This window comes from Phycodurus eques, chromosome 5 (assembly GCF_024500275.1).
Source record: "Phycodurus eques isolate BA_2022a chromosome 5, UOR_Pequ_1.1, whole genome shotgun sequence".
In the NCBI taxonomy this organism is placed as follows: Eukaryota; Metazoa; Chordata; class Actinopteri; order Syngnathiformes; family Syngnathidae; genus Phycodurus; species Phycodurus eques.
Genome location: NC_084529.1, coordinates 30,120,042 through 30,142,405, shown reverse-complemented (window position 1 = coordinate 30,142,405; position 22,364 = coordinate 30,120,042). Strand labels below are relative to the sequence as shown.

Genomic DNA, 22,364 nt, shown 5'->3' with positions numbered 1-22,364 from the left:
GACAGTTGACACTGAATATAGTATTACATTATGGGAAGGTTTTGTAGACCGTGTGATTTTCTGGGCTGATATTTCCATCCATAGTCTTTACCACTTATCCTCATTAGGGTCATGGATGAGCTGGAGCCTATCTCAGCTGATTCTGGGTGAGAGGAGGTGTACAAGTGTACCAAAAAGCTAGATTGGTAAGAATGAAAATATTTTTATCTATTCGACTCACCATGGCTCTGTTGACTATTGATGCATTTCCATTGCCAAAGGCAGATACAACCAAGTAGCCAAGGTAAGTTTAGTGTCTTCTCAGGGGTTTGATGACTAATATAAACCAATGTTGGTCATTGTAATGGTTAAGGCTGCACAGCAAGAAAGATGCATGTTTTCGTAGTGCTTGAGACTGCAGTATTATACTCCACAGTTATCACTTTGATTTAGCAGTCCATTTTCTTGCTGACTTCAGTCTCTCTCCATCCATCCATTTTCCATACCGCTTATCTCTTTAGCATAGACACAGCAACATGTTAAGAAGTAAATAAATAGACCTTTTGTAGTGCTTCTTGTTCTGACTGCAGAGGGTTTTTCAGAACAAACCAACTGTCTGCGTAGAGCTGAGCCAACCCGGTACTGTGCAGCGGAAAAGCAGTATTTGGTTGATACAAATAATTCATCCATCCATTTTCTGAGCCGCTTCTCCTCACTAGGGTCGCGGGCGTGCTGGAGCCTATCCCAGCTGTCATCGGGCAGGAGGCAGGGGTACACCCTAAACTGGTTGCCAGCCAATCGCAGGGCACATACAAACAAACAACCATTTGCACTCTCAGTCATGCTTACGGGCAATTTAGAGTCTCCAATTAATGCATGTTTTTGGGATGTGGGAGGAAACCGGAGTGCCCGGAGAAAATCCACGCAGGCACGGGGACGGGGATTGAACCCGGGTCCTCAGAACTGTGAGGCTGACGCTCTAACCAGTCGGCCACCGTGCCGCCTACAATAATTCATGTGGGGAAAATCTGGGAGTAGGAAGTTTACATCATAGTACTGTATAAACAGCCCATGATGAAAGGGAAGTAAGGACAAGTGAGGTTGAAGAAAATTTTGTCGAGAACTCTATCCTGTCACACAATCATGTGGGAGGAGCAGCAGTCACGTGCCCAGCTGCTTTGCTGAAATCGGCTGATCACATTGACTCAACATGGGTAGGGGACTTATGACTTCAGAAAAGGTTACAAACTTGTCTGGGTCGAGAGGAACTGAATGCAAATCATCACATTCCAAGTGAGTGATGATTACGTGACACAAAGGCTGCTTTATTTTCATCCCTTATCTTACAAATAATTGGCAAGCACACATAGGCCTGGGAAGAACAGCCTTTGAATGATTAGAGCAGAGCTGCAATTTTAAGCAGGGGTGGAGTGGCATCGGAAATTTCAACAACATGTTGTGGTGCTGGAAATGCAACCCATTGACATTCTGGAGAAATAAAAAAACAAAAGACTTACTGTTCGTTGATGACAAAGATGCAGTTGTCTTGAGATGGCGAGCCTGAAACGGGATGCTTGCAAGTCACCTTTCGCTCATTATGGCTATGAAACAAAGAGTGGAAATGGGGGAGAAAAGGTGAGAATGTGTAATCTCTATTGGACAGCACTATGGACAAATCTTTTATGGGCTTTCAAAATAAAATTGTAAACTCAACCAGTAACTATATTGTATATTTAAGGTAATAATAGCAGAGGGAGATGAACGTCAACGAAAATACAAATGTTTGAAGGAATTTTGAAACATTCAGAGCAAAACATTAAAATTGAAGCATTGTCGAGATTTTTTAAAGGTCCCGTGCCATCAATTTAAAAAATTATATTTTTTTATAATCCACACCCAAGCCTGATTACCTCCAGACCTGTTCAATCAAGAAACCACTTATACAGAACCTGTCTGGATTCAAGTCAGACAAAAGAGCTAACTAAAAAAGCTGCAACAAAATGACACTATCCAAACAAATTCAAGAACAGTCAAGAAATCAAGTAATAGACATCTATCTTGAAAGGGTTACAAAGCCATTTCTAAGGTTTAGGATAACAGCGACTCATAGAGCCATTTACCTCAAATGGAGAAATTATGGAACAGTGGTGATTCGGCGAACTCTCCAACAAAAAACTCATCGGATCTGTACTATTCACAGAAATGGCCTATTTTGAGTTCGCCGAAAGGTCACTGATTTGCATGTATGAAAACAATTCTCCAAGGAAGTGTGGGCCAAAATATATGAACAGAGATGTGAAAGACTCATTACAAGTTATAGAAAAAACACTTGATTTTAGTTGTTGCTGCTGAGAATGGCCCAACAACTTATTAGGTTTAGGGGTGCATTACTTTTCACACAGGATCAGTTAACTTTGAATAGTTTTGGGGTTTTTTTCTTAATAAATGCCATCACCATTTAAAAACCGCATTTTAAGTCAACTTGGGTTAAAAAATTGTTGATAATATGAAACATTGAAGTTGGGAAACTATGCAAAAATATCAGAATTTGAGCAGGCGGCCAATACTTTTTAACGGCCCTTTATGGATTTATATATACTGTATTTTTATGGCTTGGTGGGAGCTGAGACCCGCTCGTTCCAAAACCCGGAAATGCCGTGCTGTCGTTCAGCTGACTTGAATGGGTGGGTACCAACCACGAAGTGGGCAGGTACTTGAATATTAATTGACGAATACTACGTCACGATGATGGTGATTTCATAGCCACCCTTTTTCCAAACCTTATGCTGTTTATTGCCTTTTGCATTCCAGCGACAAAGAGCATAGATGTCAAATGTCATAGATGTCAACAGTGTGACAGACCAATTTAGACTTATGTTATGCATTAAACAGTAGAACGAAAATGGATTTTGATGGCCTAGGACCTTTACATACAGTAGCTATAGGAACCAGATGGTAGTAAAGAATCCTATGAGTAATGGATTTGGTTATGGTAAAATAAGATCAATGCAAATAATAATAGTAATAATAATAATAATAATAATAATAACTTACAGCTCAGTTCTGGCTGAGTTTGTATTACAACAATAGAATCCAAACAGAGAAGGCCAAAACTGTTTCAACCACTTTTTTTGTGTGTGGGGGGGAATCATGAAATAGTAAAAGCTCCCCATTCCAAATAAAAGGAGTTACTATGACTTGCATTGTTTGAAGAAATACTTCCACTATCTCTAAAGCACTGCTGAATGATTTAGACGTAAACCAAAATATTGCAAAATTATTTCATTCCCATAAGAGTCACAAAAATCTCCACAATCTACAGTAGAACCTAAGGCAAACTGTTTTGCCATCTTGCATGCCTTTCCCTCATTCATACTATAGCGCAACAACACCAGCCAAGTTATTTCTATAACAACATGTTTAGCATTCCAGGACACCAGCCACACACTCTCACTAGTTGGTCGCATCCTTCCAGTAAAGTCGTCAGATTTATGTGAAATGCGGATGGTCGGGGAGAAATTACCAGCATCACCATGTTTCACCATCACTCATAAATCATGTGTTTAACTGTGGACTAGAAACCGTGACAAGAATACATAATGGATTCAATACTGAGCCTCAGCTCACCATTCTGCAAATAGTGCATATTGTCAGTGCATTTCATTTTGGTAAAGGTAGTTTAGTAACTGCGGAAGGTTGTCAATATAAACTAAAGCCCAAAGTGAGTGAGTGCAGGAGCAATTAAACAAGAATTCACATCAAGTAAGTGAAGAAAAGCAATGTCAATAACAGTCTTTGGGAATGTGGCCTCCTCCATGTGCTTTTACATTTCTACTCACTCAGGCCGCACCATCAACAGAAGGGAGTCAAACTGCAGCCCAAAAATAACACAGCCTTTAAACATGGGCTTCTCGTGTGCTGAAAAGAGCAAACAGCAAGAGTGAAATAGGGGGTGTGGTTTCAGTTTAGCATGAGAGTAATAGTCTCCACAGTTCTGCTCCATAATTACAGGAGGCACTGTTGGCTGCAGAACTCTGTGTGGTCTGGGGACATACAAATAGAACTATTATTCACTAGTAACCCTTTACACATACTGTATGCATCATAGGTTGGCTGACACTTGAAAGAATGTCAGTATTTACAGTACCGACAGACTCACTAGTGGTACAAAAGCAACATTTTAAAATGGGTTGGTCCTAATACAGCACATTTAAAACATTAATGTAGATGAGTTTAGTTGAGTATAGATCTGTCAAAATAATCTCAATGTACTGTATATTGTTATATTCTCTCTCTCTCTCTCTCTATCTATATATATATCTATATATTGATATGTGTCGTTCTTGAACTTGTTTCATGGTTTACGAGATTGTGTGGTTTAGACACAACGGCTAAAAATGACATTACAGTGAGTATATGCTAATTGTCCACCATTTACCCCATGAAAAACTAATCTGATATTAATTTAATCAGAAAAGTAATACAAAACAGCACAATTGGGAGTCTACAAAGAGCATTTGCTTCCTCCGTTCCAGGCTTCAGCAGCATGACCACATTGCTCTGTCTCTATAGTTACGACAAATACTTGAACTTGATATAGCGATGTGGAATTGGCCGAAAAATGCAATGACCTTGATATACATGCGTTTGCCAAGTCTGTGGGTTTCTGATTGCCAGAATGTGCACTTTCAAGAACACTGGAACATTTTAAGCCTATTTGTCATTTTTGATCACACTCCCTCTATAAGAGTAATGTTGAATTCCAGCCAGAACTGTCTAATTTAACCTCTCAACCTTACATAAAGTGGTAAATGAAAAGAAAAATATTTAGGCAAGATCATCTTATAAATTATTAGTCATTATTAGTATATGTAACCAGCATGTCACTTGACTTTACCAATAAAGTTCCATCAAATAAAAAAATAGTTATGGCTTGCAGATGTGTTTACTGACATGTATTTGAGGGTGAAGGTTTTTAAGAGGGACTGTGTAGAACCAAGGAGTCAAAACTCATACACTATTTGCGGAGGTCCTCAACATTACTAACACGATATACTGTATATGGAAGGATGGTTGCTAAACTTCAGTGTCAAACACAGAGTTCATAAAGTAACATGATGTCGTGTGTGGGCCAGAAAAGGCAGGATGAGATATTTCAATAAACAAATTTGAGTTTGACTCTGCACTCTGACTCAGCAGGACCACCCCCATGGATTACAGTGAATGATCTGCAGTGAAATGACTTCAGTTGCCGCACTTAAGAAGCAGGGAGTCTCACGCCTATTATCAACATGAATATAATATATATTTCAATATTAACACATACAGTGGAACCTCTAAATTCAAAAGCCCCTGACGTCATAGAATTCAGAATTAACAGCAACATATTGGGAGCAATACGTCTCTAAAGTTGTGGGTAACATCACAAGAACTCTGCAAATCTCAAGACTTTAGCTTCAGTGAGCATTTCAAAGACTCATCCCACATATGCTTTTTCTCTGCGATGCCATCACATAAGGGTAGTACAGATGGCAATGGCATAGAAGTAAAATATCAAGACCAATGACCATAAAACAGGAAATGGGGTTGTAATGTTATAGCATTCGAAAGTCGCACACACATCTTTGTTGTGGTAGCTCAGGAATATACGTCCAAATCATCTGTCTATTGTTTAGAAGGCATGCGTTTTAATATTCTTTGTTTGCCTTCTTTTTTTCCCTTACACTGTTTAGGAGGCGTGAGAAAAAGACAAATTGTGACACAATGCATTATATCAGGTCACTATCACATTATGGCATTGGAAAGTCATACACGCATCTTTGTTGTGGTAGTTTAGGACCATCCATGCATTTTCCATACCGCTTCTCCTCACTAGGGTCGCGGGGGTGCTCGAGCCCATCCAAGCCGACTCTGGGCGAGAGGCGGGGTACACCCTGAACCGGTCGCCAGCCAATCCCAGGGCACATAGAAACAAACAACCATTCGAACCTACGGCAGTTGTCAATTAACCTAACATGCATGTTTTTGGAATGTGGGAGGAAACCAGAGTACCCAGAGAAAACCCACGCAGGCACGGGGAGAACATGCAAAAGGCACACAGGCGAGGCCGGATTTGAAGAAAGGTCCTCAGAACTGTGAGGCAGATGTGCTAACCGGTCCTCCACCGTGCCGCCATAGCTTAGGAAAATATGGCCAAATAAAAAATAAGACAAAAATAAAAAATCAAGTAATTGAGTTGCGTGGCTTAAGTTCAAGCAACTCATCCTGAGGCTAAAATAGTACTAATTTCCCTCTATTTTCACCACCATGTGTTACTCATCATGGAAGTTCAGGTTGTGTAAAGGTTTCAGCATTTTTACATTTTATTTAAACATCTTTTTACACTTGTATCACAATTAAGAATTTTATATTGTTGCTAACATAACACCGTTACATCCTGAGAAGGGCTAGTAATTGCAGTACTTCCTAAAGGAAAATAGTTTTAAATTTAATCAAATCACACTGTCTGCCAGCTTAATAGGTTCGACTGTATCCAATCACAGCTACTTTGAAAACAAGAAAAAAGAAATCCTTACGCAGTCCTACAAACAAAATTGCAAACGTGACTTGATCCCACATAACACATGCCAGGGCCTCCGGACACATTGCAAATATTAAACCATTCTAGACAGAAGCTGTTATTGCAAAGAATAAATATAGGATGGTGAAATTTATAAAACATCAAGTGACTAAACTTAGCAACAACGTCATTTAAAATGGTCACACATGTTATGAGGGATGTGGTCTTTGGTCCCCACAGTCAGCATTAGGTTTGGAGCTTCTTCATGCGGGTGCCCACAAGAGGTAACATATGGCAACATTTTTGCGCTTCACAAAGGGCAAAACCATGACATGGTCTTCACTTTTCTTTATTTATTATGTTTTTGGTTTTTTTTAAGGAAGAAGTTGGCTTGTGAGGTGGATCTGGCCGAAGAATCCCTCTTGGCATTAGATGTAGGAGAAGAAGTGGAGAACTTGGTGGAGCATGATGAGCTGACAGCCTCACAGTGGGGAGGGCAGGGTAGCCTCCTGGGTTCTGGACCATCTTGTCCATAATAATGAGCAGTGAACTGGAGTAATGGGGAGCTTAAGGTGCAGGGGTCAACACTTCACAAGCTTATCTTTTATTGTTCTGGGTGGGTCTTTGATCCTTTACTCCTCTTCTTCTACTAGGTCAAGCACTAACAACTGAAGGCCACAAGACGCTCTCCACATTGGAAGTGTCCTCACAGCAAAACATGTTGTTATAACTACAAAGTTTGGGGGCCCAAATGGCAGCTACTTTGTAGAATTATTTTACTTGAAAATCAAACCAAAACTGGAATCATTACTTTAAATGCTTTTTGAGCAGTAAGTGGGAATTCCTAATACTTGAGCTGAAATGGAAAAACATGGATCACATTTGAACTGTTAATTGATCATCTAATCTCATTCGAAATTTTTGGGTTACATACGACAAATGCATATAGAAATGAAAGCCGCTTCAAGCCAACTTCTGTATATAATAAGTTCGGGTCAGGCCACCCAGCCTGCTTCCCTGAGGACATCATCTAATGACAGCCACTGAATAGATTGGTGGTTTGAATCACTACTTCCCACAGTGGGATGCGCTGGCCAGTGGGATCGCATCCTTCCTCTGGCAGCGGTGCGCTGGTCAAATTTTATGACCCTATTTAATAGGTCACCATGATATACAATCCAGGCTCCTCACACCATCACACTTGTTTCCTATCTGGACAAGCCACACTCCACTCTCCATTGGCACGTCTGTTTGGAGACATCCATCCATTTTCTGAGCCGCTTCTCCTCACTAGGGTTGCGGGAGTAAGTCAAGGTACAACTGTACTGCAATAGCACTTGAGTCTTGCTACTTTGATTGTAACTTGTAACTTTTGGTGTACAATTTTCTCTTCTCAAATGTTTCTTCTCTTCTTTTTGGACTGACTTGAAAGTTTTGCAAATTGTTTGATGCTGGCACATTACAGGTCTCCTGCGATTTTCTGTGGTCAATATTCTTACATTTTATGATATTATGCATTGCCGCAATACATACGATTGTAAGACTGCTGGATGTACCCTTATGAGCGTTTGACATTAGAGGTTCCACCGTAAATTATCCACATTAATTACCAGACAAGGTGACAGGTGTAGGGCTTCACATAGTTCATAGTCTTTCACCGGTAACACATTTCCTTGTAAAATCAGAAATCTGAACCCATTAAACTTGAAAGGACGTGAGATAGTGCCATACTATCAGGTGAGTGCCCTCAACTCCGGCTGAAAAGAGTTGAACTGCAGAGGAACTCCTCTATACCACATGGACATTGACAAGAGGTATGAATAGCCTTCCTCACAAAAGCTGGGCTGAATAAGCAGTTTGGATGAGGGCATGTGGGGGGCAAAAGAAGAAAAGGCCAAAAACACAAAACAGCTTTGCAGCAACTCCACCCCCCACCCCCACCCCATGTGGCAGGCCACCTAAAACGCAGCAAGTGCTGCTACAAAACTGCAAAGCCACAGTACACTAATATATTTATGGTGGGAAAGCCCACTGCGGGCCACCACCACACATTTAAGCTTTGACTTTCACCTTTCGACCTTTTCACTTAACGACAGAAAACAGCTGCTCATTCAGGCTACAAATCAAATTTTTTTTTACGTCCAAATAACTCAATTAGCCACCCCCGAGGCAACAGCGACTGTGTCAAGGTGACACAGTTGAACAGGCGATTTGAGCGCCATGGTGACAAGCTGCCTTCTGAAAGAAAATATAAAAGAAAAGGGATATTCATTTGGCTTCATGGTGTATACAATATAGAGAAAATAGCATCACAGTAACACTATTTTAAACTGTACTGTATTGGACTGTAGTGCCATTGTAAGACAAAGTAAAACATGTAGCGAGCCACCCAAAATAGTATTCGGAACTATCTAATCAAGGTCAACTTCTTAAAGAAATAGATGAAGACTGAGGCTGGGATACCGCAGTCCCATTAGAGTCTCTTGAGAAGTGCATAACTGTAACATTAGGGAAAGGAAAAGTATACATACATCAAGTATATGTACTTGATTCAAACTGAAACTTGACTGCAGCAGGGTGGTAAATACAGGTCACAGGAGGACTCTGACTTGACAAAACGATGATCGGATGAAATTGAGCTGTCGTTGTTTATCCTCTCATGACTCAAAGCCTAAAATCAAATCAGACGCTTCCCCCCGCTGGGATTGATGTGTTCTGTCCGGAAAGCTGGCCAAGCAATTAGCAGTGCAACCCGGCTGCGCATCTGCATGGCTGCTAATCCGTTGGTTAATGAGGCCGCAGCCACAAATTTAATTCATTTGAGTTCTCCCTCTAAACAGCTCAATTTCCTCAACGGAGACTTCGGCTGATGTTATGGCCCAGTCTTCAATGAAAGAGTGCCCCACCCCCAAGATCCGCACAGACCACTATCAATGTTTCCAACATTGACGAGTAAGTACACTGCACTCAAATGACGTTTTGGTCAACTTTTAGTTCCTTATTGCACAATAATTTGTCTTTGAATTCATTTCAATCTTATAACATTGCATACAGTTGGTAATACTGAGGGCAGCAGAGACAAGACAGACATCTGCTTTGACACGCAAACACAACAAATGGTATCCACGAACAATAAAATGTAGCGTGGAGTCACATGATACTGCTTGGACACAAGTTTATATGAGGCTCAGCTCGGGTAAAATAGGCTGATAACATCAAGTCCGCAAACACGTAAAGTGAAAAAGCACTTAAATGGATTTTTGAAGGAATCCGTGCATAACAACCAACACTAACCACAAAAGTAAACACTGTACAATGCTTCCCTTATGATGCTTGATAACACGGTCATGCTGCGTAGATGTGCTTTGGGTGGCTTGCAGAGAACAAGTGAATTAATTATAGTTTAGAATAAACCGTAATTAGCCAATAAAAGCCCCAAAAGGTCAGCCACAGACAGAAACAACAATCACCAGCAGATGCAAGTGTTCTGTGTGGAAACTACGGCTTATAATGACTGCATGGAGCTAAAAAAAATAAAAAAATAAAAATAAAAAAAAGACCCACAAACAGGATGTATGCAATAGTACATAATTAGCATGGCGAGCTCACAATTTAGGGGAAGATGCTTGATTCTCCATCCATCCATTTTCTATCGTGCTTATCCTCCTTAGGGTCACTGGAGCCTATCCCAGCTGACTGTGGGCGAGGGAAAGGGTACACAGAACACCCTGGCCTGGTCGTCAGCCAATCAATTGCTTGTTTTTTCTGAGTGACCAATGAAACGGTCGTTTAAAGCAACGATGCAAACGAATGTTGATCATCAGTTTGAATTGGAACTACCTGTATACTGTGTTTTGACTATCGTGTCATGAATGTGTTCGCCGATATAAATGCAACTCCAGATGACATCAACAAATGTCTGAAGCATTATCTTTAATTTCAAATGAGACTAACAAGCGCAGTGATGTACTGAACCATTCCCTTTAAAGCACAATTCTCATGACAAACTGCTTCGAGGTTGTTGTTGTTTTTGTTTTTTTTCATACTTACACTACAAAGCCTCCGTGGCGTCCACGCAGTTCGAGATCCGCAAGAAGCTTTATAAAAATAAAAAAAATACATTAAAAAAAAAAAAAAAGTCGAGAAACGACGATCTCTTTTAATCCGGTAAAAAACAAAAACAAAACAAAAAATACACAAAACAAAGACAAAGAAAAAAACAAGTCGGGCAGTTAGTTTCTTGTTATTCAGAAGTCGAAGTGCTGGTGCTTGTTCGCCCCGCAGCTGTGCTATCAAGGCGTCCTCCTCGTGCTGACTGACGAGCAGCCCGCGCCAGGACTGCAGGCGCACACGCACACACACACACACACACGCACGCGCGCGCACACACACACACGCGCGCGCACTGGAGTGAAACCCGAGAGGCGGTGACGTCACAGCCCGGATGTGAAGCAAGGTGCGCTATCATGACAGTCTCGGCAAGCGTGGGCCCGGATAACACACACTGACAGCATGGCCAGTCATATACTGTAGTGTTGTAATTGTAGACGTGAATGGAAACTACAATGATGTCATATAAACTTATCATGTGCTTAATAAAAATATATAATAAATGACAGTACAATTACAATTGACAGATATGCGTTTATACAGTATGTTTGTACTTTTTTACATGACCAAAAATGCCAATGTCCATTATTTTTTATACTCAATAAATGAAGAGTTCAATGACAAAAGCAGACATTTCCCTTTGTTTTTTTTTGAGAATTGACTGAACTAAAGTTTTTTTTTTTTTTTTTTTTTTTAAATCTCTGGTTCTAGTTATTCTAAATGAATATAAATTAAGCAATTGAGGCTAATTTGGATAAAATTCTTCATCGAAAAGGTATTTCGAAGAGGTCTTTGATGTGCTTTCATCACAAGAGAAGGGCCGGCGGCAGTTCAGTCTGTCACAATAATAAATAAATAAAAAAGATGCCTCCAAGAAATGTAAATAATGTACCGTTACATGCATGGTTTGCATTCGATGACAGAGGGCAACCATAACTGCGATGTGGCCCTCGGTTTGACACCCCTTCTCTCAATTATTGTAAAAATAACCAGAATCCTTCCGAATAGTGCAAATATTAACAGATATTAACGTCCACCCATCTGTTTTCTATACCACTTGTTCAGGGGGTGAGCTGCAGCCTGCCAAGCTAACTTGGGGCGAGAGGCAGGGATACAGGGGTTGGTTGCCAGTCAGTCAATGGCAGGACACAAATTGACAAAACAACCATTCACACTGATTCACAATTTAGAGAACCTAACGTGCATGTTTTTGGAATGTGGGAGGAAGACACTGGAGAGAACCCACGTAAGCAAAGGCGGAACATGCAAACCCCACAAAGGAAGGTCGGAGCCGAGATTCGCACCTCGAACCACTGTGCTGCCCAGTATGAATGTTGAAAACAATCACAATGCTGAGTACTTTTCATTAAAATCTTTATCATAACTTTTAGTCCTTCTTTCCAGCCAATTCAAAACATCAAAATAATCCCCAACGATATAAACACAAATAATTAATTGTCTGTGGATTTCATTTAAAAAATAACCAGGTATATTACCATGATCGTGTATGGCCAGTGAGGCTCAATTCCCCCCAACCACAATTTCATGTAACTGTATCTTTGATCGCATGATGTAATTTTAGTCATGACTTACCCCATTGTTGTTTTTGTGTAATGTGAAGACTTTATCGTGAAATAAAAGTTGTCAGCGTGGCGGCTAACAATTTGAACCAATTTCAAACAGCATACATGTTGAAGTTATTCATATAACATTATAGGTTCATTTGAACTGTTGCAAATATGGACTACACTGTATACTGAGCAGGACTTTCTTCCCCCAGTAGGATGTGTTGTTTCTGGCATTTAGTGTCTCGAGCGTAGCTGCACCTCCGTTGGCTCATTCTTCAGCAAGCCCTGACAAAGGTGGCCTGTTGAGAAAATAAATATGGTTGCTCTGAACTGTGAATGGCTCATCCCGAAACTATTTGACTCCCTTCTGATGAAGTGGTTGTGCATGTGTTGCACACAGTTCAAGGAACTCTAGCTGCATCATCTTCCTTGACCCCGAGAGAGAGAGAGAGAGAGAGAGAGAGAGAGAGAGAGAGAGAGAGAGAAACAACGATACAAAATGAAATTCTGCTTTTACCAACAACTCGGTCTTTACAAACATAACACAGCAGGTTATTTTTGGGTGATTAAGAAGATTAAAAAAAAATTTTTTTTTTTGAACTGGAATGAACTAGACTGCATTGACTGCCCTTGTATCACATCTTATTAATCATCTCATTAAAATGTGTAGGTGTTCCTGATGTTCTAAATACTGGAGATGCACGAACTTGAAAGTCACTGGGAGATGTAAATAAAAATCAAATCGTTTCAAATAAGGAGCCTGCAGTCTTTGAGAAGATGAAAGCCCAGATAATGACCTTGTCCCCTGCCCAGTACTCAAACAGCTCTTCCGCTCATCAACCTGCTATTTGCAGTCAGTGGAGCACAAAGACATTTCCAACCAGTCAATACACTTTTAGAGGCTGCTTTTCTCCCACACTTCCCATTGCTCCTCCAGGGAGCCCAGGGCAGCGAGCCCCCCGCCCAAACACACTCACAGACTTGGAGACATGGGATTTAGCTATCACTTGGGACACAGAATGGACACCATATCTCAAGGATATATGGTCTGATGTTCAGTGGCTGGGTCAATCAAAGACGAATCCGTGGCAAAGGATCATGTGTTGCAACGCACACACAAAAAGGTGTCAGAGGAGAAAGTCAAAGCAAGCTGTTCAGCCATCTGTGTAAGTGCTGTCTTGCCTCAAGAGAGAATATCTTTCTATCCAGGAGATCCTTGTTTGCTATCATTGCTCACATCAAACACCAGTCTACTGCTTTTTTTCCCCCCACTTACAAGCCCTTCGTATTGCTATAAAATTTTACCAAGGACGTTACAGGACATAAGTTGAACGTTGATACCTTAGCCCAGTCCATTCATTAGTCAAACACTCATGATAATATGAATCTTTATTCATAAAAATAGATCTGGTCGGAAAATGATGTTGCCATAATACCAAAACTACTTACAGTTCTAATTGCAGTCAAGCATTTGACGAATTGGGAGGCTCACAAAGAGCACAAGAATATAAGATGTGCAGCACCAGAAAAAATTATATTATTGAAATGTACTTAGAGCGGGCGGCACGGTGTCCAACTGGTTAGCACATCAGCCTCACAGTTCTGAGGACCAAGGTTCAAATCCGCCCTCGCCTGTGTGGAGTTTGCATGTTCTCCCCCGCGCCTGCGTGGGCTTTCTCCGCGTACTCCGGTTTCCTCACACATCCCAAAAACACGCACGGTAGGTGGATTGAAGACTCTAAATTGTCCGTAGGTGTGAATGTGAGTGCGAATTCTTGTTTGTTGTAATGTGCCCTGGAACTGGCTGGCGACCACTTCGGGGTGTATCCCGCCTCTCGCCCAGAGGCGGTTGGGATGGGCTCCAGCACGCCCGCGACCCTAGTGAAGATAAGCAGTACGGAAGATGAAGGAATAAATGTACTTATAGCATGACTTCAATCATCAGTGGGAGCACTGCTACACAAATATCCTAAAAAAAGACTTCGACTCTCCAAAACTGTTTCTCCTCCAACCAAAATTTACTAGACTCATATTTTCTGGCTGCACACCATTGGAGTTTACGATACTAACTTCAGTTGATGCTAGCAATGCAAATTAGTTTGTATTCAAGACTCCAGCTGGCTCAAGCCAATGCTTGCCAAGGGGGACACAGTGTGTAAAGGCAGGTACAATTGTAACACCTGGGCTTTATATTTCCGTCTTAAACAATGCAAATGCTGAAGTCATTTTTGTTTCTTTCCAGAAATAGGCACAAACGGAATGCTAAACCATGATCTGGCTCGTGTTTCGACCACAGGGCATGTACTGTAGGTGGATTAGCTGCATGGGTTACATAAATAGTGTAACATCATACGAGCATCAGCGAAACCTGTAAATTCAATAGAAGAGGAACACAATACAGTTAACATTAACAATAATTGAGGTCGACCAGTATTCCATCTTGTATCTTTTTGATATGTAACTGTATGTGACAAGCTGAAGACAAATGTTTCAGAAAAAAAGTACATTTTGTGTTCTTTCCATTCGTGTTGTCATTCAAAACTGACGAAATCCTGACATATACCCTCCATATACCTGGGCTGCGTTCTAGCTCCACCCCTGTCTTACAGACTGTGTATTAGCACAGAATGTATCCCTTATTGTGACAATAAAAAACAAATTCTAGGGGGTTTAATTAATTAATGTCTTAATTTTTCACTCTATGTTAACAATTACTTGTCATCTTTGATTTATTTTTTCCAACTTCATTTTGTCAGAATCAAGAAAAACTGTTTTATCGTGCTGGACGTAATAAAAACACTACACAAGCGACTATTATTAGACATCAACCGCCATAAACATAAATTTATATTTTCACAACCGTCACTGTATGCTATATGTGTGAACTAAAATGGTTTATAATGTTTTAGACGACTTGTCTGAAATGTCAGTGTCAAAAAAAGCAGGAGATTATTTGGAGCAGGGCTCAGTACCTATCATCCGTGAATCGCTGCACATCATTTTAACAGTTCCTACATAAGAACACGGAGAACCTCATATTTTAAAAAGTCAAAATCATCGTACAGTGAGCACAGTTGTCATTGGGCATGCATCATTCAACACTTATAAGCATTGTGCAAAATTTATAGATTCAGCAGAAGAGGATCTGGTTTTCTCTGCACTGAGACAATTATCAATGAGCAATAGCATGTTGCTTTTCAGCTACATTAGAGGCTCCGTCCGGTTATCAGTGACAGATACACCAGAGAAGCTTTCAGACTCATTAACTACCCACACACAGTCAGAGAAAGGGACTTCCCATGTGTTCTCATGTTCATCTCTTCTCAGAGGATCTTATCCACCTACATACACACTTGCTCTGGACGCTGGCTCCTACCTCATCCACCTACACTCCCGCGCGCTCTTCTTTGTAAACGAGGAGCAGGTTGTTCCATGTTGGTGTTAGGAAGAACAGCTGCAGACAGTGTGGCTGCAGCAGAAGCGTCATCATGATGAAGACCGCATGAATTAATCAGAATTAGCATTGGCCAGCACACTGGATGGGCTTCTGTTCTCACTTAGCGATGGCTAAAGAATACAGAATGAATGAATTGTTCCATTATTAGCTTGTCTTCAGAAAGCGAAAGACAAGATGGACTGATGTGACCACCCTCCAGGTGTGTTGCTCGTGTAATTATAGGTTTGTGCTGTCGTCTGTCACATCTAGAGGGGGGGAAACTCAAATTTATTTACAAAGAAGCTCAAAATAACTGCAAAATTATATGCAAGTTATTGCCTGTATAATTAAATCAAGAAGTCAACTTAAACCACAATATTTCAAACTAATTGTAACTTAACTGGAGTATTATTGCTATTTATTTCTAAGAATGGATTTCATGTTTTAGGGAGCAACCATTGAAGCAACCATTTAATGAGGCAAAGCAGAACAGTAAGACCCGTTGCATTCTCAAATCATGCAAAAACTGCCCGGATAAAATCTGCACCTCTGATTTTAAACTGGGACAGAAAGCTACATTCCGATGAGGGCACTTTCTGATATTGGCCTATTACACAAATGTGTGGTCTTGCTGCCTTTTCATATTATTCCTTTTGAACACATATTGCATGCAATTATGCCTTAAAAGAAGCAATAGGGGCCAGCGCGGTAGGCGACTGGTTAGCACATGTGCTTCACAGTTCTGAGGCCCGGGTTCAAATCCGGCCTCACCTGTGTGGAGTTTGCATGTTCTCCCCGTGCCTGCGTGGGTTTTTTTTCCGGGTACTCCGGTTTCCTCCCCCAGTCCAAAAACATGCATGGTAGGGTAACTGAAAACTCGAAATTGTCCGTAGGTTGAATCTGAGTGTGGATGGTTGTTTGTCTACGGGTGCCCTGCGATTGGCTGGCAACCAGTTCAGGGTGTACCCAGCCTCTTGCCCAGAGTCAGCTGAGATAGGCCCCGGCACGCCCGCGACCCTAGTGAGGATAAGCGGCTACAGAAAATGGATGGATGGAAGAAGCAATAGGAATAGTGCTGATAAGAGTAGCAGCCAAGAATCACGCATTCTTTTTTTTGGGGTTAGTTGCTACATTTGTTGTTAGTAAGGGTGGAGAGTGACTCCTTGAATCCTTGATTGACTACAGCGGAGATTCCTGGCCAGGCTGTCGTGGCACACTCACTCGGTATTTAGTGGGAAATTATCGAATTTCACTTAAAATGTCAGAAATGTATTATCTATATGTTATAACTATATCTTTGTTCATCTATATATGCCAGCGATGTATCGTGTGAGGCACAATAAAATGCTCTTCCATTAGCGGGCAGAACGTACAATAAACCCATCCTATCCGCCAGCTACCATTTATACATCGGAATAAGTCTTGCCTTCGTGTGAGCATATCAGCTTTGTATTCAACTAAACAGCCTGAGTAATCACCAAGTAAATACAATTGTGAGTAAATTCAGAGGATATCATCATTATTTCAGTATTTCTACTTTTATGACACTTCCGTTTGGTGGTGTGCTGTTTTCCTAACGTAAAATGGGTGCCTTGGCTCAAAGAAGGTTGGGAAATGCTGGACCACAGAAAAATTACAGATCAATTGATTGTTCATTTAAAAACATTAGGATTGGACATCTCTAATTATCCATTGAAATAACGTTGGAGGGGTGGTGCTATAGCGGAAATCCGCATGGATGTTGTTCAACTTCCCATCACTGACGTCACGATGCTCTTCATCAGACCACAAACTGGTTGTGGATTAATTAACAGTGCCTCTGCGGATTAGAAGTATTTTATTCCATCCATCCATCCATTTTCAACACCGCTTATCCTGGTTAGGGTCGCGGGATTAAAGCATTCCCCTCGTCGGTATCCATCCATCCATCCATTTTCTGAGCCGCTTCTCCTCACTTGGGTCGCGGGTGTGCCGGAGCCTATCCCAGCTGTCATCGGGCAGGAGGCGGGGTACACCCTGAACTGGTTGCCAGCCAATCGCAGGGCACATACAAACAGACAACCATTCGCACTCACAGTCACGCCTACGGGCAATTTAGAGTCTCCAATTAATGCATGTTTTTGGGATGTGGGAGGAAACCGGAGTGCCCGGAGAAAACCCACGCAGGCACGGGGAGAACATGCAAACTCCACACAGGCGGGGCCGGGGATAGAACCCGGCCGGGTCCTCAGAACTGTGAGGCTGACGCTCTAACCAGTCGGCCACCGTGCCCCCGTATTTTTTTCCATTTTGCCTCAATTGCTTCAAGAAATAATAAATCAATAATGAATTTATTAAATTATTGGTAATCCATAGATAATTAATCGATGACTTAGCACATTCGTACTACGAGAGTACAAAATAATAAACTTTGCCTTTCCAGTAATTATGTTACCCTTCTCCAGAAGCACTCAAGAAATGAGTGACAACTTTCTACTTGAAACAGCTGCTAGCTTATAAAATTGTCAGAGTCAGCATGAAACAACTGCACTTTCCACTTTTCCACGTTTGCTCTAATGTGGAAAGCCCACATAGCACAAACACCATTACAGTTGTATCCATCTATGTTTTGAGCGTATGTAGTAATAGGAAAACATGTCCGCAGACAAGCTAATTAGAAGATGAAGAGGAATGCAGCTAATTTTGCTCAAGACATCTAAATGGACCAATCAATGAGGAAGTCAGAGTTTACCGTGCCCCTAGCTGCTAGGTCTTTTGAGCGAGTTTAACATCCCGCTGACAATAATTACATGCTCTGGCTAAAAATCCCTGTTCTAATGACTCATACGAAATCGATGGGCTATATCTAGAATTTGTATCACACTGAGACACGATGCAAGAGCAGAAAAATGAGCTGGAAGCACAGGGAATGTGCAGTTGTGTAGTTAAATAAAGGTACTGCAGTCCCAACAGAGGCAAAAGTGTGGAGAGACACAGGGCAGAGACACAGGGCAGTAGATTAGTGATCATTAAGTTGTTTTCAAGCACACTGGTCCAAGAGTGACATCACAAGAGGTCATTAAGACGACATGTCAGACAGCCTCACTTTATGGCCAAGACTACTTTTTAAGCCTTGGGTCAACTGACTGGCTCAAATTCCAAATTTTGCATGCCAAACAGCACCACACATTAGCATCAGCCTTCACCCCCGATCCACCCTGCAACACAAGCTAACTCATCTTTGCCAATCCCTGACTGTGTGCTGATCAGGATTTAGTTTCCTCTTTTCCCATTAAAGTTGCAAGATTACAAAAGGTTCCAAACTCCACATATTTGAGAAATATAATATGGTATATGGTAAATGGACTGCATTTATATAGCACTTTATCTACATGATCACAGTAACCAAAGCGCTTAACAAGCCTCACATTCACCCACTCACACACATGGCCGGCTGCTGCCATGCAAGGCGCTGCCCACTGGGAGCAAATTAGGGTTCAGTGTCTTGCCCAAGTACACTTTGACATGCGGTCGTCCGTAGTCTGGATTTGAACCGGTGACCCTTCGGTCAATGGACGACCCGCTCTCCCTACTGAGCCACAGCCGTCATTTACCATTTAAAATATAATATAGACGCTTTAAAAAAAAAAAAAGTACTGAAATCATGAGGCTATTGTTATTGTTTACATGGTTAGAGCACCCAATACGGATTAAATAATTTGGTAAACAATGTACATTTCTACATCAAATATTAATACGTAATTCAATTCGAATGTGAAACCACAAAATAAACACCACCTAAGCCGGTGACTCACACAAATATTTCCTATCAAGCTGTAGTTACAATGGCTAAGAACAATCTTCAAATTGACAGCAACTTTTCAAATATATAAAATACAGACTCTCTCAAGTCAGTTATTGTTCAGCCTGACCTGGACTCATGACCCTACTCTAAAGACTGGTTTTAAAATTGGGCTCTGTTTGATTAAGCTTTGAGCTAAGCCACAACTAAAATTTATCAAGCTACAGTTCTTTCCCCTAAATTCAGTTTATTTTCTACCATATGAAGACTTATTTCCAGGAATTTACTCCCTGGTCTTAAATGTAAACATCCAATAATCATTTTGCTGGTCAGTTATTCATGCAAACACGTAACAAAATGTTTTTTTGCAGTACCATAAGGCCTACTGAGTGTCAATACAGAACTTTGATTGGCAAAGCCATCATCTAATCCATTGTGCTTTCTGTAGAGTCAAAAAAAGTCACTTGATTTTTTCAAGTGACTTTTTTTTTTCAGATACCTTCAACACTTCTAGAAAGTACGAAATATCCTGCATAGCACTTTTAAGGTCCGGCCACAAAGTGGTACAGTGAAACATAAACAAAAAAATAGAGCTGATTACTGTGATAAGATGTTTTCTGTTTGTGAGTAGACCATTTCTGAGCCATCCCAACAACCAACCTAATCTTCTGGCAACCTTGATCATTAAAAAACAACAACAACATATTACCAAATAGGGCAGCTTGATGCAGGGTTCAAATCTCAGCTCAGACCTTTCTGTGTACAGTTTGCATGTTCATGTGAATGTGATTTTCTATGGGTCTTCCAGCTTCTTCCTACAATCCAAAAATGTGCACAGTAGAACATCGGTTTTCGTATGCCCTAGTTTTCGTATGATTCGGTCTCCGACTACTTTTTTCTTCAAAATCTCGTTTTTCGTACAATGCTATGTGCTTCTGACTAACTCTGCCTTTTTTACTCGTTGAGCGAGCATCATCCTGCACATTCATCCAAAGCATTTAATAAATCCTTTAAAAAGGGTTCAACCCAAGGCATTAAGTATTCCACAACGCAAGCTTTCACTCGGGCAACATCGGATGAAATATACCACAATAGTCAGGGCTTCAAAATAAAAAGGTAATTGAAAGTGCACTACAATTTAGTGACATGCTTTTATTTTGAAGGCCTGACATCTTACAGGATGTGCTGGCCGATGTTGGCACAACTTGCCTGACTGTTGCCAAGCAGACCGACAGAGTTGTTGTTGCCTTGAGATGTTAATAAAAGCTTGCATTGTGTAATTTCCCTTGCCATCAGATGGAAACACTTTTTATACAATATGACAAATAGTTCAGAGTGGAGATAAAGAAAGCGACAAACATGATAGAATTCAATAAAGAACTTTTAGCAAAGTACAAAATGGCTCATCAGTCCTCCCTTCTTTTCATCTTCCATACGCCATCAAGAGTCTTCAGGAAAGGTAAACTGATGTTAAATGTTTACTTATCGAGTTCATTAGAGTTTATCAACTTCATTCGTCATTTATATTTATTTTTCAGTTTTCTATCTTTATATTTTCTATAAAATTTACTTTTTGTCAAGATTTTTTACGGTGGAACAGTGGGCGACTGGATAGCACATATGGGTTCAAATCCCAGCCCTGCCACTGTGGAGTTTGCATTTTCTCCCCGTGCCTGCATGGGTTTTCTCCGGGTACTCCAGTTTTCCTCCCCAATCCCAAAAACATGTGTGGTAGGTTATTTGAGGACTCTAAAGAGTTCTGTGCTCATCACGGATTGACGAACACCATGACGAACACCATGTTTACACATAAGGGTATCCACATGTGCATTTGGCACCAGGACAACCTAAGCCGCATTTCGATGATCGACTTTGTGGTCGTGTCATTGGACTTGCGGCCACATCTTAGACACTTGGGTGAAGAGCGGCGGAGCTGTCAACCGATCACCATCTGGTGGTATGATGGCTCTGATGGTGGGGGCAGTGGCTAGTCCGGCCTGGCAAACTAAAACGTATTGTGAGGATCTGCTGGGAACCTCTGTCAAAGGTTTGAGCACATCCCAGGGAAGGCGTTGGACATTTGATTCTGAGTGGACCATGTTCCCTGCTTTCATTGTTGAGGCGGCCAAGCAGAGCCGTGGCCGTGAAATGGTCGGTGCCTGTCGTGGCGGTAATCTCCGAACCTGTGGGTGGACACCAGCGGTAAGGAATGCGGTCAAGCTGAAGAAGGAGTCCTATCAGCCCTTTCTGGCCTGTGGGACTCTGGAGGCAGCTGATGGGTACCGGCTAGCCAAGCGGAACGCAGCTTTGGTGGTCACCAAGCCAAAAACTCGGGTGTGGGAGGAGTGTGGTGAGACCATGGACAACAACTCCTGGACGCCTTCGAGGAATTCTTCAGCATCTCAAGAGGGCACCATTAACACTGTGTACAGAGGGGATGGGCGCTGCTGATCTAAACTCTGGACATTGTGAGTTGATGGGTCGAATACTTTGAAGACCTCCTCAATTCTACCGACACGCCTTAATATGAGGAAGCAGAGTCTGGGGATTCCAAATTGGGCTCTCCTATCTCCAGGGTTGAGGTCGCCGAGGTGGTTAAAAAGCTCCTCGGTTGCAGGGCCCTCGAGGTGGATCATATCCGCCTGGAGTGCCTAAAGGCTCTAGTTGTTGTGGGGATGTCGTGGTTCACATGCCTCAGCAACATCGCGTGGACATCGTGGACAGTGCCTCTGGACTGGCAGTGGTGCTCCCCCTTTTTAAGAAAGGGGACCGGAGGGTGTGTTCCTACTACAGGTGGATTACACACCTCCACCTCCCTGGTAAGGTCTATTTGGGGGTGCTCGAGAGAAAGGTCCGTCAGGAAGTTGAATCTCAGATTCAGGAGGAGCAATATGGTTTTCATCCTGGCCGTAGAACTGTGGACCACCTCAA

The 22,364-nt window shown here is 41.6% G+C and overlaps 1 protein-coding gene across 18 annotated transcripts in view; it reads right to left on the bottom strand.

The window, feature by feature from the left end:
* LOC133402468 (pleckstrin homology domain-containing family A member 5-like) overlaps positions 1–22,364 on the bottom strand; it is a 91,681-nt gene that overhangs the window by 39,764 nt on the left and 29,553 nt on the right. For 15 of the 18 annotated variants that reach the window (XR_009768522.1, XM_061676221.1, XM_061676222.1 and 12 more), the window contains one exon: positions 1,497–1,580. Coding sequence is in view for 14 of the 18 variants with exons in the window: in XM_061676221.1 (XP_061532205.1) it covers positions 1,497–1,580 (84 nt within the window). In the remaining 4 variants the exon portion in view is untranslated. Of the gene's footprint in view, positions 1–1,496; positions 1,581–10,588; positions 10,875–22,364 lie in introns of those variants that run through there. The other 3 variants (XM_061676218.1, XM_061676220.1, XM_061676219.1) reach the window with 2 other exon arrangements.